The sequence below is a fragment of the Diabrotica undecimpunctata genome, chromosome 6, assembly GCF_040954645.1.
Source record: "Diabrotica undecimpunctata isolate CICGRU chromosome 6, icDiaUnde3, whole genome shotgun sequence".
NCBI lineage: Eukaryota > Metazoa > Arthropoda > Insecta > Coleoptera > Chrysomelidae > Diabrotica > Diabrotica undecimpunctata.
Window position 1 is genome coordinate 16,165,435 of NC_092808.1, and position 18,165 is coordinate 16,183,599.

Here is an 18,165-nt window from a genome sequence, read left to right on the forward strand (position 1 = left end):
AAACTATCTTACCGATTTTTCTATCAGATGTCGCTATTGCGTCCATAACGAAGCCATTTTATTGTTGCTTCCTAATAAGACAGAGAAGATTATTTTTCACGTTAAGAACTGCTATGAATAACTGTTCTGATGAGACTTATTAAGTCGAAATACGTATCAATAGATACATAGACGCTTTGAACGTGAAATCAAATCTTTTCTGTCTTTTTCATTTTATTCGGATCTACTCTGTATGGGTACAAGAAACAAATTCGTTAAGGATTTCTGCTTAGTTGACGAGACATGTCGTGGAATGCAAATTTTAGATTCCCCATGTCTCTATTAACATATTTATCAACGTCTGGCTATGCCTTGCAATTTTTAGAAGGCTCCAGATTAAAGCAGAAACCTGAATTTGTTTCGAAACTATCTTACCGATTTTTCTATCAGATGTCGCCATTGCGTCCATAACGAAGCCATTTTATTGTTGCTTCCTAATAATACAGAGAAGATTATTTTTCACGTTAAGAACGGCTATGAATAACTGTTCTGATGAGACTTATTAAGTCGAAATACGTATCAACAGATACGTAGACGCTTTGAACGTGAAATCAAATCTTTTCTGTCTTTTTCAAATAATTATTGATTTAATATCAAGGTATTCCTATATATTGTAAAATACTCATTTTTTTTAACTTTACTATGGGTTACTATGATTTACTGCCAAATGATATTGCAAAAGGAGGTTTAAGTATTTTATCGAATTAAAAAGTTATTTCGAAATTAAGTTTTATTTATAACTAAAGTACATATTAAAAAGATTTTAAACGAAATAATTAATTATGTTTTGATTCAAGATGTTTCCATTTCTAAGCCTTTATTTTTCTGTTTTCCAAATTCATTTGGGGCCAAACACGGCATATTTCTTGTCTGTTTTAACGCTGCGGTAGTTCTATCCATAAATCATCAAAGTTGAGTTTGTAGAAAATAACACCTTTGGGTATATATTTAATAGCTCTAATATCAGTCACATTTTTGTTTCCTGGTCGTATGCAGGCATACATCTGGTTTTTCTTTTTGTAATAATCTTTAAACCGATCGTAAGTTACCCATTCGGCGTCATATGGATAGGAATTTTGTCTAGCTTCACAAGTAATAGAAAGATAAGTGGAAGGCAGATATATATCACGTTCTTTAATTTTAGTTCCTGTTCGACTGTGAATGGAGTCACACTCCATTTGAGTATGTCCACGTTCTAAGTATTTTTGTTCAATTATTTGCATCAAGCATTTGCCATGATACTGTTACGGTTTTAATATGTACCTACATCCATCACGGTACACTGTAAGTGGCAAGTTGCTATCTGTAAACCGTGTAATATAGTCCACAACCAAAGAGGCAAACGAAAAAGCGAATAAATCAGTTTCTATTTCGCTAAACCAATAACAAATAATATGTTTTGTCTTAATATTTATTGTGGCAAAATTATGGCAACATAATTTTGTTTTATAATATACAGCACTTGCGTTAAGGTTGGGACATACCTTAACAGCTTGTAAATTCATCATTAAAACGATCCTTGATTAATCCTGAGCTAGCATGGTGTCATTCAGTTTTTCTTGTCTTGCTCTTTCCTTCTTAGTAACATGATTGGCAAAAGATTCCCAAAAGGTATATAGAAATTCCTTTCTCATGGAATAACTCGTCAAATATTCTTCTACTCATAGCCTGCTTGCTTTCATTTTTGCACTTCAACAGATACTCGCTATATAAAGCTGCAATAGATCGAACAGTCTGTTTTAAATATAATTTGCTTGAGCTTTTACGGCAGTAGTGGGATGGCAATTTTGGTAGCTCATCTAAAAGCATCTTTAAAAACTGTTTGTCGCCATTCATTTTGTATAGTGCTCGTCTCGTTCCTGTTTCTTCTGACATCTTTGACTCTTGAATATTGTATTTAGCTTTCTTAACTCATGAACTTACTTGAAAAATTCACCCAAGCATAAAGTAGATAGAAATAATTTTTTACATGTATTTGTCTTTTGACCATCAATAATTGGTAAAGTATAAAATATTGAAAAATTTCTGGATGATATTTCATTTTTTGTATACCTTCTTTTGACAGATGTACGTGTAATATTAACGGCCCCAAAAATTTTCCATAGTTTCTATGTCATTTTCCAAAATTTGTTAAATATTTCTTTTCTAGTATCTTCTAAAATGTTGGAACAAGCACGTAATTTACTTTTCATACACTAATTTGAATTACAGCGTGATCCCATTTTATTCTCAGATTTAGGAGTAATTGGTTTGTATACTTTTGTTTCAGGATCTGTTTCAGGAAAACCAAGATACACTTTACTGCTTCTCGTAGTCTTTTGTTTGCTTTTTTTCCAAGATTGTCTACCTGATTTCCTCTTTCTTATTTTACCGATTTGTCTGCCTTCAATATCACTGGATACACTTCTTACATGTTCTTCATTGGTATTATTTTCATTGATACTCAAATCTAATTCTTCATTTGATTTTTAAATTTTGTATTGTTCTTTTTTCGGTGATCCTTCCGATATTTCTTTACTTATGGTGGCTGCGTTGCTGTCCTTTAAAATTTCGAAAACTTCTCCATGTTCCAAACCTCCTATATTTTCTTCATCGATAGTATTTTCATAGATATTCAACTCTAATATTTCTCATGATTCTGAAATTTTGTATTGTTCTTTTTTCGTTGCTTCTTTCTGCTAATTATTAACTTTCTGGTAACATTCTGCTTTATTATTATTCAGTACATTGATATATTACCTTGACGTCTGTCTTTTGTTGCTTGAAAATATCACTAGTCTTATCAAAACATACTAAATGTAAAATATATACGTCAAAATCATATATTTATTATTTAACTATTTAACTTACGCCTAAAATAAATATTGGAGTGAAGTATGGTGATGCTTTATGACCGCTACTTTTAATCTCGCCTTACAAAAGGCCGTACAATCAGACCACTCTCATAAAAAAAATTTTGTACGTCAGTGAAAGACCAAGAATAACTCGTCATCGTAACTGGTCATCGTCATTTCTTGGAATTTAGTATCTTCAATTTCGAAACTATATTATAGTTTATTATTTTTTTTAATCTTTTAGTGCCAAGCTAGAGAATGTCTTCTAGAAAAGCTCCAACTACAGTCCAAAGACAACAGATCCGTCGATATATGTTTAGATTTATCCCAAGAAGCCGCTCATCTTGCAGAATGTTATAACGACGTGAGTCAACTAATTAGTCATGATACCGTCAGGGACTTCGTTCCCTACAGTTGGTCCTCCCTCGTCCAAGTCAAAAGGCAATTCTATACGGGAATGGCACACAACTTGGTCGCAAATGGGGTCCTACATAAAGATGCTGCGAAAATGTCCGATAACACGAAAGACACGCTTTTGTATATGCATGTTGAGATAGATGGATTAGCTCAGCTGGATATAAAGATGCCAAAAGATGCTTCAGAAAGGAGATTATTAGGTAAATATATATGTAACTAAACCAATACTGTTAGCTATATTTTATCAATTTTATTGAATCGCTATTGAGTTTTCATTATTGCATATATTATATTCGATAAATAACAGAGAGAAAGAGAAAAAGAGAAATACTTATCTAGTAGTTTTAATATATTTTTAAATTTTTCTAGGGAGGGCTCATCTAAGGGAAGCACTAATGCTGTATGAAGAAGCTCAACGACAACATCGGATGTGTAGAGAATTAAAGGGAAAGCAAGCCCTTACATCGGTATTGAGAATAGCGCATAAAATTGCGTTAAATGCTTACACAGGAACAGAGACCGAAGATGACTTCAGTGACCTGCTCGATCCTCCTCAAATACAAGGTAAGCATTTACATTTGTATTGTATAGTTGTATCTATGTCTATAACAGCGTCAATCTAGTATTTTTATTTTCTTTATACACTTACTTTACTTTATCGTGTCCGGACATATTCATAAAATTTCGGCCCAGTATCGGGCTACGTCGGTTTCATCTTTGTTGACGAGCCACCGAGGGTACATCGATGAGGACAGTTTCTGCATGTAAGAAGATTATCCATATTATGTGTTTCTCCACAGTCACAGTTCACATCATCTTGGTCTATTTTTACCCATTTTGCCATGTTTGATTTTACTGGAGCGACCCCCGTTCTTATCCGATTCATAGTTTTCCACGTTTTAAAGTCTATGGACTGGCCGGTCCATTGAACCTGGCAAAGAGGAAAATGCTCAGGCGGTTCATCCTGCACTGTTCCAAGGAAGCTTTTTCTAGATTTTAGTCGCTTTCGTGGTGTTCTAGCTCTGTATAGGGCATGCCGCTCGTCCGCGATCTGTTTAATTTTCTCTGTGTGCTCTGCAACGTCTCTGCGTGTTGAAGGTTCTGCAAAACCCGCTGCTTTATATAGATTTGAGAGTGGCGTTGGTTTCATTCACAACGTTACTATCCTGCATCTCCCATTTAGCGAAGTATCAACTTGTTTGATGTGGGCAGATCTGTCCCAAACGAGGCACGCATATTCAGCAGTTGAGAATCAATGTTGTGTGTAGGTGAGGGACCGGTCCAGAGTTACTCCAAGATATATAGGTTGATTTGTGTGTTGTAATGTATTACCATTCCACTCAATTTAAAATTTTTACTTGGCTTCCTTTGCGTAAAGGTGGAAAGCGTTTTAGAGGGATTGGGTCTCAGAGAATTCTGCAGGTAGTACGCTGTCATTATTTTTACGGCAGTTTCGAGTTTCTCCTCTACTTCTTCAAAACTATTTCCTTGAGCACATATTGCAAGATCGTCAGCATAGAGGAAGTGCTTGGTTTTGGTCGGCGTAGGTTGGTCGTTTGTGTATATATTGAAGAGCATTGGTGCTAAAGCACTTCCCTGTGGAAGGCCGATTTTTTGAACTCTTCGCCTACTTACTTTACCCTCCAGCATTACCAAAAAACGTCTGTTTTGTAGTAAGGAATATACGACCTCACCCAGATGGTGGTCATTGAGAGTGTCATATAATTTTCGGAGCAATGTTTTATGCCTTACTGTGTCATAGGCTGCTGTCAAATCTACGAAAGCAGCCCCTGTTAAGTTTTTCTTTAAAGCCCTCCTTAATGTGTTCTGTTAGTGCGAGGATTAATCGGTGCAAGGTCTGAATTCTTCTTGTTGTGGGATGAGGTGCTTGTCGACATTTTTTTCTATTCTAGCGAGTATGAGTCTCTCGTATAGTTTAAAAAAAGTGACATAACAGCGAAATAGGTCTGTAGCTACTGTGATTTTCTGGGTCCTTTCCTGGTTTTAATAAGGCTATTACTTTAGATTTCCTCCATGATTTTGGAGTTTCGCAGGCTTTGCAGCACGTGTTATAAATTTGCAAGATCCAGTTTTTTGCTCCTTGTCGTGGAATTCTTTTAGTGTAAAAGGACTTCCTAGGTGGTTTGTCTCCGAATCCAATCTTCTTCTAGTGTTTATGTCCTTACATCGGTTTGTTGTTCTTCCATTCATAAGGAGTTGACTTGGTTTGCTGTAACCTTGCAAGGTGGTTTATGTTCTTTTGGATCACCGCTATGTTTTTTACAAGGTTTCATGCTATTTTGATACTATGTGTCATGTCCATTTTTTCCAGGGTCTCAATCCACTTTTCCTGTCTGGCTTGACTTAGCTGTTGGAGTAGTACTGCTCCGCAGTCAACCGTTTCTTGGCTAAAAGGGTCAGTGTAATAGAGGGTTTCGTATGTTCTCATTAGTTCTTTGGACTCGCTGGACATTCCGGGATCATATTGTTTTTTACATCCTCTGGGGATAGCTTTTCTAGATACATTTTTAAGTACCTTTACAAATTTTTCGTAGTTCTCTACTTTTGGTTCAAGACTTAGCAGCTTAGAATCTAGCATGTCTGCATACTTTTGCCAGTTTGCCTTTTTGAAGTTAAATCTCCTTCTGAATGGAATAGCTTGTGATCTGACATTTGGAAAGATATTTATACTAATTGGTCTATGCTGAGTTTTTGGTATGAGGCCATATACTACTTTGGTACATCGGTCTTCGAGGTTATTACTTGAAAAACAGATATCCGGGTTATATCCTCTTTTCCAAACTGCTCTGAGAAGATGGTGGAAGTTTAGGATCATGGATTAGCGTGAGGCCACTCGTTTCGGCCCATACTTCTACTGCGTCTTCATTTGCGTCCGAATCTGCATAGCCCCAGTGTAAACTGTGACTGTTTCCCAGTAAAAGCTAATTGGGTTGTGATTGAAAGTTAGTTGGGGGTGAAAATATAAAAGGCTGGTTTGGAGTTAATGAAACTATTCTGAAAATAGCTAATTGTTTTGTAATATTCAAATTTTCAGTTCTGTTCAAATTCGTTAGTCAAATTTGTTATGAAAATTAAATTTCTCATTTTTTAGCTACAAGCTGCTCTATCTCTGTACTATTTTTCTTTTGCTCCCCTGATCTTATTTCTAATTTCCATAGAGTTGTGTTCAAGTAGTTTTGTTCCTTTTTTTTCGTCCTCGTTGTTTTTTTATTAGTTCTAGAACCTCATAAGTCACCCAGTTCTTTTTGCTACTGTTTTCTACTTTTTAAAAATAGTTTTACATGTTATAAATACCATCTCAGGCTCTATATTCGGGTTCATCGCCATTCAATTGCCATTGGCTATCCAGATGGCCATCCAGATGGCCATTGTAGCTTTGGAAACTGCTGCACGAAATATTTCTGTGGGTGAACGATCAGACCATCTCTTCAGGTCTTTCAGCTATGAGTTCTGTGGCATCTTACAACTTATCTTTTGCCCTGCACTTTACCTTCCAATATGATTTGGAGTAATTCATATCTTTCACCTCTCAACACATGACCCAAGTATTATATTTTTCTCCCTTTGATTATGCTGAGTAATTATTTTTGTTTACTCAATAACAGGAATGCTATTACATAATCTCTGAATTTATTGATTTTAATTTTCAGCATCAACCAAGTTTCAGCTTTCTCTGACACCACCAGACTTTGCACAGTATCGCGTAACAGATCTGTTTAGAAGTCTGGGACCGATTGCCATTTTTTCAGCAAAAAGACACTGGACCGCTCCGAGGCTAGTTCAGCTCCATCGAGGAAGAACCACCGATGGATTTGGCTTTTCTCTCCGTGGTGATGCTCCGGTGCTTGTAGCTGTGGTCGAGGCTAATTCTTTGGCAGAGGTAAGATTTATTTAAAATTTTATTAACTGTGATGTGTTTTTAACTAACCTAACTTTTCCACAAAGTTAGGTTAGTTAAAAAATGATGGGTTGTTGAATTCAAAGTTGAAAAAAATATTTTGTTAGAACGGTATCCACTAATATTAAAATACTCGTAATTAATACCAGGACAACGAGCAGTTCAAAACGTAAAGCAATAAGTAAAAGTAATAAATGAAAACTATATCCATCAATTGATTGAAATAAAAATATCATAGGAAAAAGTAGAAGAAGAAGAAAAATAATGGGGAATGTTTTATCATCTTCAGATTTAATAATATTAGCAATTTTGTATTAATTTATTAGTGAATATATACTTATCTTTTTTGTTTTTTAGTTTGGAGGAATTAAAGAGGGCGATTTCATTGTCGCGGTGGCCGACAAGGATGTGAAATGGTCCTCGCACGACGAAGTAGTAACTCTCATAAAAAACGCTGAAGAATCTCTAAATCTCAAGCTGGTTACTCCAATGGATAGAAACTATCTAAAGGTATGATTATATATATATATATATATATATATATATATATATATATATATATATATATATATATATATATATAAATTCCTTCGTATGTTATTTATCAACAGATTTTTTAATTATACATACTAACCTACATGTGCAATGACGGGACAGGGCATATGAGTATCACAAGAAATGTGACGAAGGACATTTTTAATGAGAAACCAGATCATCATCATCATCATTTTGGCTTTACAAATTTGTGTAGGTCCTAGCCACCTCAAAAATGTCTCTACACTCGCACCTATCCGTCGCCTTTCTTCGTCAAGCACGTATTCCCATATTTCTCGTGTGCCGGGTTTCTCTTTTCGCCGGTTTAAGATATTCTTGGTAGAAGTTTTGACTTTCCTCATTTCATTCTGGTCTATTTCCGATAGCCTCTAGAAATGTATTTCTTTTGCTGTATAAATTACTGCGTCTGTAAACCTTTCATAATTTTTGTATGTTGGTGTAATCCATTGTAAGATTTTATTGAGTTCATTAGTAAAGATGGGCCAGTTAGCTTTGTCAAAGTTTCAGCATGGTCGTGAAATGGATCTAATTAGTGGGATTTGGATACAAATCTCTATAATAATCGGTCTATGCTGGCTATGTAGAAAGTCAGGAATTACTCTTCTCTTTGTTAGTAAGGGATAGCTTTCCTTTTTTTTTGCTCGCTAAACATAAATTTGAATTATAATATTGTCCACATGCCGCCGATTTGAAAGTGTTTTGGCGTAGAAGACGTGATACTATATTTCCATTCTTGGTGATACCTGTTAGAATGACCTAAATCGATGGCTGAATAAGGCCTTAAAGCTGTTTGATCATGTAATATTGGAAGGTTTATAACTATTTGTGACCTGTTTTTAAAATTTTAGTGACGACCGAATGTATATTATGTTTTATGGTAGAAGAAATGAAGTGGCCGTTTTCTACGACGGTGACTTCTTACTTAGGTGACGATATTATAAGCAAGGTGATAGGTTACTACCAGGAGATCATAGCCTGAAATACTGCCTGTGTTTGCTAGTTGTTGTTTGTTTGAAGCATGAGATTCTATATGAGTTTCTTTATAATATTTTACTGCAAATTTTTCTAACACGCCACCCTTTTATTTCTACTCTTTTTCTATTCCAGTCCCTGATTGTGTTCTTGCCTACCCCGATAGCCATAGAGACCTTGCGATGTAAAATAAACAACAACACAGCGTCTTCTATCAAACCTTATCAGTATACGTCGTAATACGTACTGATTATGTACTCGTAGTATGCCAGAGATCACTGTGACATACACTGACTAAGGAATATGGCGGGTGGCGTCGGGAGTGGGAAATAACAATCCAGGGGGGCATTCACTCAGCGTGCCTTGATCTTGTGTGGCAATTTGTAATGAAACTCAATGCTACCTTTTAATTGTTTAATTATCTTATATTAGCGGCCGAGTTATCTGAACATCCGAGCACATCATCAAACCGGCCGGCCCCGGAATGCACAGTTACATCTTGTAATTAAATGCTATAACGCGCATTTATTGGCAACATCACATCACCTAAGTCAGTGAATTTACATATTTCATGAAAGATGGATGCAAAAATTATTATTGTTAACATGTTGTGCGAGAAAGAGGAATTTTTAACAATTTTTAAAAATCAAGAAACATGAAAAAAGTTTTATCACTTGTAAAAACTGATCTAGGACGTCTGAGGTAGATAGGGCATGTAATGCGGATGGAACAAAATGACCCAGCTAGAAAAAAGCTTTTTGATAGACCCATTGGTCAGAGAAAAAGAGAAAGACGCAGAACAAGGATCCTTGATAACATCGATGAAGACATGAGAAATATGGGAATACGTGCTTGGCGGAGGAAGGCGATGGATGGTGACGACTGGAGAGAAATTCTTGAGGCAGCCTAGGACCCATGCAAGGTTGTTAAGCCAGAATGATGATGAAAAACTGATCTCACAAAATAAAATGCGCGCTAATTCATTTAAATACTAATTAAATAATTATATTACGCTGTTTCTAGAACTAATTGTGCAGTAACTAAACAAACTTTTAAGAATGGCTCTTGATACTACACAATACGTTTAACAATGTATTCACTTTAAAAAATTCTAAAATTAAAACATTCCAAATTCCAAAAATGCCTCATATCTCATCTAGTATCTTTTTTCAGCCATCAAAAGCACCAAGTACAAACAAAGGCTCAGTATCGACTCATAGTAGCAGTTCGGGAGTCTCAAGTGGAATGTCTAGTCCATCCGGTTCAATGGCGCAACATAGCAACACCAGCAATCAAAAGAGGTTGAATTGGAATCCCTTTAAACGACACTCATCATCCAGAGAAGGAAAAGATTTTTACGAAAATGTGATCTTACGATGAAGAATATCTTGTTTTATCTTTTATTTATTTATCGAAATTGTACATTTTATTCCAAGTTAGGTTAGTTTTTGCCGTCGGACGGTACTGAATTAAATAATTGTATCAATGTCAAAAAAATGTATTGTTTGTTTTTCCATGTTCATAATTGTAAACGAAATACGATTAACTTAAAGAATTCCTATTTACATTGTAACGAAGTTTTTTGTAACACTAGTTTAATTAATCGAAAGTTAAAAATCTGTATTAAAATTATTTAAATAATATTAATACACAGATTGAAAATCGGTTACCAGTTAGCGAGAAAAAACTCCTTCGTCTTATCTGTGACATTTTTATTTATTGTGATGCATTTCTACCATATATGTACTTTTTTGTAGTGTCTAACTGTTTCCCAAGTTTTAAGTTTCTTAGGTATGTTCGTTTCTCGCGATAAGAGCGTAATAAAAGTTTTATTACTGCTCTGTATAAAAATGTGCTTCCATTGCACAGTAACTAAATGTTCCATCTTTTATCAATCATTCTAAAATCATCTTTTTATTATTCTAAAACTTCCAAGAAATTCGACGGGCTCCTATTGGTTTATTGAGATCACGCTGCCAATATAACATGGCGGCTGTCAGCTCTCAGCATGTGATCAATCTAACATGTCAGCTGTCAGGTGTCAATACGTGGCCAATCAAATTAGTCTCCTTCTTTTCGTCTGTCAAAGTGTCTGTAGGACACCTTGAGAAGGCAATTGGAGACGCTTTAGTCAATACAGATTATGCAGAAGCTTGCTGTATAATTATTATAAAATGTCTGGTAAAGTTTTATGAATGCACCACGTATTATACAGCTTTGGTACCTACTTTACTGTCCATAATAGCATCATTAAGTTACTTTGTATTACTGAACATGTTTTTGAGAGCATGTTTTTCTCTAATCTTTTAGTGTTACACTTAAAATAAATGTTACACCGTAAATATTTGTTCTTCTAGTTAATATATATTTACGTTAGTCTTTTGATATGATTTATACTGTAATATTATTTAACAAATAATATTGTCTTCAAAGTAATTTAAGCGACAATCACAACATTCTGCTTCCATCCATCCATCCGTCCAATTTTGTATAAAAAAAACTTAAAGTAATCTTTATTGTATAGATATTCGAACTGACTAAATTTTATCGATGTACTGAGAAGATATTTATGTTTTCTTGTAAATACCTGTTTAGTTTAATAAGAGTATTTAATCAAAAATTATGTTTATTTTGTTTCAATTCTATATTTAGCATGATTAGTCAAAGCATGTACCTTCAATATGTTTCAAATGTCTTCAAATTTATTTCTGTTGTTAAGTTTACTTAAATAAAGATGAATAAAAGTTGTTATTTTATTTTATTTAAATAAATCGATATAACGCAGTATCGGAGGACCTTAGGTTTTTTTTATTTATCGTATGGCATACAATAAGAACACATATTTAAAAAGCAATATAAAACATTACATGGAGTATTACAAACGAACATCTAATGCATTAATATAGTCTAAAACATTTTCGGTCGCATTCAGGAACTCGTCAACAACTCCAGGGAACCGCCTTCGGGGGCATTCTTCAACAATGTGACGGACGGTCTGTCGTTTCGCACCACAGTCACACTCCGAAGTAAGGGCTTTTCCCCATTTATGTAAGCTGTCAGCACATCTACCGCTTCTTGTTCTTATTCTGTTTAGCGTTGTCCATGTACTCCGGGTCAGTTCAAAGCCTGGCGGTTTCTGATCGATACAGGCCATTTGCTGTGCTTCCTGTGGTGAGTCGCGCTCCCATTGTCTTCTCCAAGCGTTGGTGAGGTCGAAATGTTCCTGATGTAAGGAGGTGGCCCTTAACATGACAGGATATCTGGAGCGCAGTCTGTTCATTTCGATATCACGCCTATCATGGTGGATGGGTAGTTGATGGTTAGACTGGATTTTTTGATATTCTCTGAGAAGGGAGTGACTTCTTCGTAGTTTCGGCTGTGGAATGTGACTCAGGATGGGAAGCCAATAGTTGGGTGTTGGTCTAATTGTACCTGAAATCATTCGCATTGTCTGGTTTAATTGGGTGTCAATAATCTTCGTATGTTTGCTATTGAGCCATACTGGGGAAGCATATTCAGCTGTCGAGTATACAAGTCCGATAGCAGATGATCTGAGTACGGAGGCTGAGGACCCCCATGTGGTACCACATAGCTTTTGGATTATATTATTTCGCGTTTTCAGTTTTGCTGCCGTTCTTTGTAGGTGTTCTTTAAAACTTCTATAAAAGTTGTTATTTTATTTTATTTAAATAAATCGATATAACGCAGTATCGGAGGACCTTAGGTAATTAAGATGAACCTATGCACCAAGTTTCAAAACTATAGGACTTTTTCTTCGAATGTAGAAAACAAATAAGAAGATCTACTGGCCCCAAATTTTTCAAGTTTTCTTCCTCCTTCTAGAACCTATGTAGTAGCTTATAAGAGTTAAGACCAGTAGGGTCGTGTTTTTTAAACCATATTGTAACAAGAATCTGAATGGGCCATGGAAGCCAATGTAACAAAAATGTGTAATAGTAATGTAATAAATTACAACAGAGCGTCAATGTAATAAAAAACAAATGAATTAAGGCTGTGCCGGAGAGTGACTGCTTGACACTCAAAAGAGGATTCGGCCAAAAGTGGTAGAATACGGAAGTTATTCTAAGATGTGAAAGTATTAACATATAACGCTGTGTGTATACCCTTTTTGCTGAAATAGAAAAAAAGAACAGGTATCAAATGAAATATTTATTCTTCACAACAAATTTAATACTTAGCCAAATATATACAGACAAATCTAATTCTTTATGCTACCCACCACCATTTATGTACAGTTAACCAAGTTACTTATATTCTAAAAAAAATCCGTGGTTATACACAATATATCTCTGATTATCTCTGAATTTAAATTTTACTGAAAGATAGGACCTAATACTATCTAGACCACAATTTAAGTTAAAATAAGTTTATTGCTGTTTCAATTTCCAATTCGGAAATTTATTCAAACTCCCTGTATACAAAATTAACTAAATGCAATACATACGTTCCATATAATATACAGTCCTTTTTAGCCATAGGTTCTGTAACAATATATAATTTAATTATAGAATTGTTGTCAGACACATGCATAGCTTTATAAATCTGGTACTCGTTCATGAAAGCTTTCATGAGCGTGTATAGGGTTAGACTTGCACCCTTTGTTTATCCTAAATGTAACAATACCTTATCCGTGGTCCAGTATTGTTTGTCTGTTAAAATAAATGTCTTGACGGACCCCTAGACGAGAAGCGAGTGTCCCATTTATCTGAGAGAAATAATCTGTACTTATGTGTATATACTTTCTTAATGAATATATTATAACCTTTTGAGACTGGCTGAATGACGAAAGTCTATGACACAAAAAAAAATTCGGAAATCGTTTTCAAAATACAACACATTCATAAATTAAACATATTTTGTTTTTTGTTACTTGGTGAAAAAGTCTTCTAATAATTTATATTCATCTGACTCATTCATATTGACAAGTCAGACATACAATATACATTCATTTTAAAGTAGACGACTTTAAAATAATATTGCCAATATTGCTGAGTTGCGTTCCTAGGACGACTTTATTGTAAGATACTTCATTCGATTACATAAAATCAACTTTAACTTGAGAATATCCTTCAGCAAAATCCTAGCATGTGATTATGTCTCTAAAATGACAACCACATGCAATGATGACAGTCAAATTATCATGTTGTAATTCCATAGTAAATCATGAGAAAAAAAACAGAAATAAAACCTCATAATACTATCTTGAAATGATAAATATTTGGTCTTACATTTCTCAATAAACACCAAACTCTCATTTTATATGTACTTATGTTATTAAAAAACATAATGATGCATCCTCGATATGTTAGTGACTTACTAATACTGGTATTTTCCTTTTATTGACTTCCCCTTTTAGGTTCCCCTTCCCCAATTAGTCTCATTTAGCATAATTAGAGCCGCTTCTTTGATTTTTCTCCTTTTGCCATCTGTTTCTTTTAGGACTATACTTGAATGAACCCTATGTTTATTTTCCCAATTACAGGTACAATTACATCTTTAAGAACTATCAAATCCTCTATTTTTGATATAAAATTGATGTTTACTGATTCATTTAATGGTCTTGATGTTTCACCTAAATAAAAAGATCGCATTCACAACGTATTTTATAAATACAATACTTCGTTCTTTCTTGTTCATTATTAGGTTTAGTTTTAGATAAAATAGATCTGTAAAATAGATCAAAACTGTAAAATAGATTATGTATGGTATTGTTATTTTCCTTGTATTATTCCTTGTGCATGCTGCAGTATTTCGTTCTATAATACCTTCTTTTTACTTTTACGAACCTCCATTCTGCAGAATTAAATTCCTAAAACTATTATGAATTACTAGTAGTTATGCAACCATAATACACCATACATATGTGCCATCTAGCAGCTAATATTTAAATTTTAGTTTATGAAATAGTTCAGTCCACTTTATAGGGTGAGACTAAAAGAAAAAAATATAAAATTTAAGACACCAAAATATATTAAATATTTACGATATAGTGTCGCTTTTTTATTATTTAAAGTAAATATGTAGAGTTAATTATTGTCCAAGATTCAAAACTGTCAATTCCTGATTATTATGCAGCCAGTAATACAGTAATATTCTAGCGACATCCAGACAGTCTTGCCTCAACTTTAAAAATTTACACATTCGCCAAAATTTAGAGTATCTCAAACGCTTCCGCTAAATATCATTTGTTTAAATATCAACACTATTAATTTTTTAATAAAATTCAAAATAGAAAATCCAAAATTACTTGTTAACTAGTGTTAGAGTCTGTGTTTTAAATGTTTTTACTTTAAATCATAACTACTAAAATGATACTGTAACGTTCGTAAAGAATTATAATTATTGTTACCAAGGAAATGAACACAATCTACTGATTAAAAAAAACTTACAAAAGGATTACAATTATTCCAAAACGTTTTCAGTCTAATCGGACCATCACCAGTGAAACATTTTAAAAAGTAGTTGAAACTAGCTACTGATCTAGGTTTATCTTCAACGCTCTGTTTAAATTAGATGAAAATCATATTTTTATTATTAAGGTGATGACACACGTACTTTTTAAAATGTTTCATTGATGATGGTCCGACCGTACCGAACACGTTTTGAAAAATTGTATTTCTTTTGGATAAATTTTAATTATTTTTAATAAAATAATAGGTAGGTATACCATCATACACCAGAAGTTTTACTTCTTTGTAAGTTTTTTTAAACTATAGCATTCAGCCAACCACTGGGAATTTCCCCTTTTACTTTGTTCTATTCTTTTTCCATATGTAACACAGTATATACCAGTACAAAGCGGAGTCAGACAAAGTAACTCGTTAATGGACGAAATAATATAAGCAGTACGTAAAGGTCATGGTTACAGAATGGGGAACAAAGAAATCCAAATATGTTATGCAGACGACGCCGCATTAATAGCTGAGACAGAAGACGAGCTCCAAAAATTAACACACATCTTCAGTACAACTGTCAAGAAATACAATATGATACTATTAGCAGAAAAAAACAAATATATGACAACATCTAAATACCCACTACGATGTAAAATCGAAATTGATGGGAAAATAATAAAGTAGGAAGCAAGGTTTAGATATCTGGGAATAGATATAACTAGTTACGTTGATGTTGAAGAAGAAGTACGACAACAAAGTATAAAAGCAAGTAAAGTGGCGGGATCTCTTAATGATACAATCTGAAAAAACAAACACCTAAGACAAGACACAAAGCAGAATCTATAAAGCAGCAATTAGACCTATATTAATATACACGGTGGAGACCAAACCTGACACATCTAAAACGCGACGACTACTAGAAACAACAGAGATAAAAATACTCCGACGAATATTAGGAAAAAGTCTGTTGGATAGGGAGAGAAGTGAAAATATAAGAAGATCATGCAGTATAGAAGACATAAATGGATGGGTGACAAAACGAAAACAAGAGTGGAACGAACATATTAGTAGAATGGCAGAGTATATGATAGTACGAATAGCACGAGATAAGTCACCAAATGAACGAAGGAGTATTGGCAGATCAAGAAAAAGATGTTGCGACAATTTAAACAATTTAGGAGACTAATATTGAAGAAGAAACAGACTTTAAAGCAGTGGTTCCCAACGGGGGCGGTACCGGTGGGCGTTGAAGAGAGATAAGGGGGCTTTTTGGGTCCAAAGAAAATTTGGGGGGCGTTGAGGAACAGCTGCCGCCCCTTTAAAGTAACTCATTGCTTCTTTGCTTCTAACAACTTCTAACAATCCGAAAATATAAACGAAATGCACAAAATGCATTTTGGTTATGCACCGTGCAATTTTTTATTTATCACTCAGTCCAACACTGCAACAATTTCGACGTTGCAGTCGAACGTAGAACGTTTCAGTTTGGTTAGTATAAGTCCACTTCCAGTAGAACCTTTCTGCTTTAAGTGAATTTTGGCTCCTCCTTCGCGCAGCGGCATGGTCATGCATAACTTAATCATTCGAGATTGTTTCGCTAAAGCAGGGTGGTGAATTTTCTGTGTGTTATTTGCAGAAAGTTGCAGTGCATTTATTAGAAATAGATATTTGATGTTCTGGAACACTATTTTACAGATAAAGGTATACCTCTGGAAAATGTCATAACTGTTGCTACAGATGGTGCTCCGGCAATGGTTGGACGACACCGCGGACTGATAGCATATTTGAAAAAAGCGGTACCAAATATACTCGCCATGCATTGTGTAATTCACAGACAGCATTTAGTTGCAAAAAATCTTAGTGATCGCCTTCATTGTTCACTACAATATGTAATTACTGCAGTTAACAAGATCAAAAGCAGTGCTCTCAATGATAGATTGTTTAGAAAACTGTGTGATGAAAACGACGAGAATTTTAATCGTTTATTGTTGCACACAGAAGTTCGATGGCTTTCGAAGGGTACCTGTCTAAAAAGATTTTATGATCTCTTTGACTCAGTTTTAGAGTTTTTTGAAAGCAAAGATGATTCTTTGAGAGACAATTTATTAAAATTTAAGAGCGATATTGCTTATTTAACTGATTTATACGATAAATTTAATGAAACAAACCTACAGCTACAAGGTGATAATTTGAATTTGATCAAAGCAAAAGGAACTATTTCCTCGTTCGTGTCAAAACTTAATTTGTATAGGCAAAATTTGGGTCGGAGACAATTTCATCAGTTCCAAAATCTTTTCTCTGTGGAGACAAATGATGAGGACATTCTGGTATATTGCCAGCACTTGGAAGCACTTCAAGAAGATTTTAGGAATGGATTTCAGGATATCCTTGGTCTGATTATTCCAGATTGGGTGCTAGAACCGTTCTCAAGTTTAGAAACTGCAGAATTATCACTACAGGAGGGATTGATAGAATTGTCAACAAATTAAGAGTTAAAAGTGAAATTTAAAAATGGATATCAAGAATTTTGGCTGCAATGTCAAATTTCAGTATTATATCCAGCTTTATGGGCTGCATCAAAGAAGTTTTTCATTGCCTTTCTTTTATCGTATTTAGCCGAAAGAGGATTTAGCATAGTCAGCAATTTATTAACAAAGAAGAGAAATAGACTGTCCATAGTGGAGCGCGGTGATTTAAGATTGCTGATGACAAGTATGGAACCAAATATTGACAGATTACTATCATTACATCAAGCTCAGCCTTCTCATTAAAAATGTTATATTATTATTATATTGTTTTTTATGATATGTATTTAAGTTAAAGTTTGATCAATACATGAATACTGTATTTTTGAATAAAACATTTTTTTTTTAATTTGTTGTTGCTTGGATTAGTTAAGGGACCGTCGAATCATATTTAAGGTAGCCTTTGACCCAAAAAAGGTAAAACAATTGTGAATGAAAGTGCGTTACTAATTTTAAGAATGGAAGAGTTTTTTAAGGGGGGCGTTAAG

At 34.3% G+C, this 18,165-nt stretch overlaps 1 protein-coding gene and 1 pseudogene across 4 annotated transcripts in view; both read left to right on the forward strand.

Annotated features, from left to right (window-relative positions):
* Positions 1 to 11,483, forward strand: part of Rhp (GTP-Rho-binding protein rhophilin) — a 324,144-nt gene extending 312,661 nt beyond the window's left edge. For all 4 annotated transcript variants that reach the window (XM_072534289.1, XM_072534291.1, XM_072534290.1 and 1 more), the window contains 5 exons: positions 3,118 to 3,490; positions 3,660 to 3,854; positions 6,962 to 7,191; positions 7,567 to 7,719; positions 9,910 to 11,483. In XM_072534289.1, coding sequence (XP_072390390.1) covers positions 3,118 to 3,490; positions 3,660 to 3,854; positions 6,962 to 7,191; positions 7,567 to 7,719; positions 9,910 to 10,116 — 1,158 coding nt within the window. In that variant the 3' untranslated portion in view covers positions 10,117 to 11,483. The remainder of the gene's footprint in view (positions 1 to 3,117; positions 3,491 to 3,659; positions 3,855 to 6,961; positions 7,192 to 7,566; positions 7,720 to 9,909) is intronic.
* A 5,420-nt stretch (positions 11,484 to 16,903) lies between these two features.
* LOC140444237 (SCAN domain-containing protein 3-like) lies at positions 16,904 to 17,963 on the forward strand (annotated as a pseudogene).
* The last annotated feature ends 202 nt before the right edge of the window (positions 17,964 to 18,165 follow it).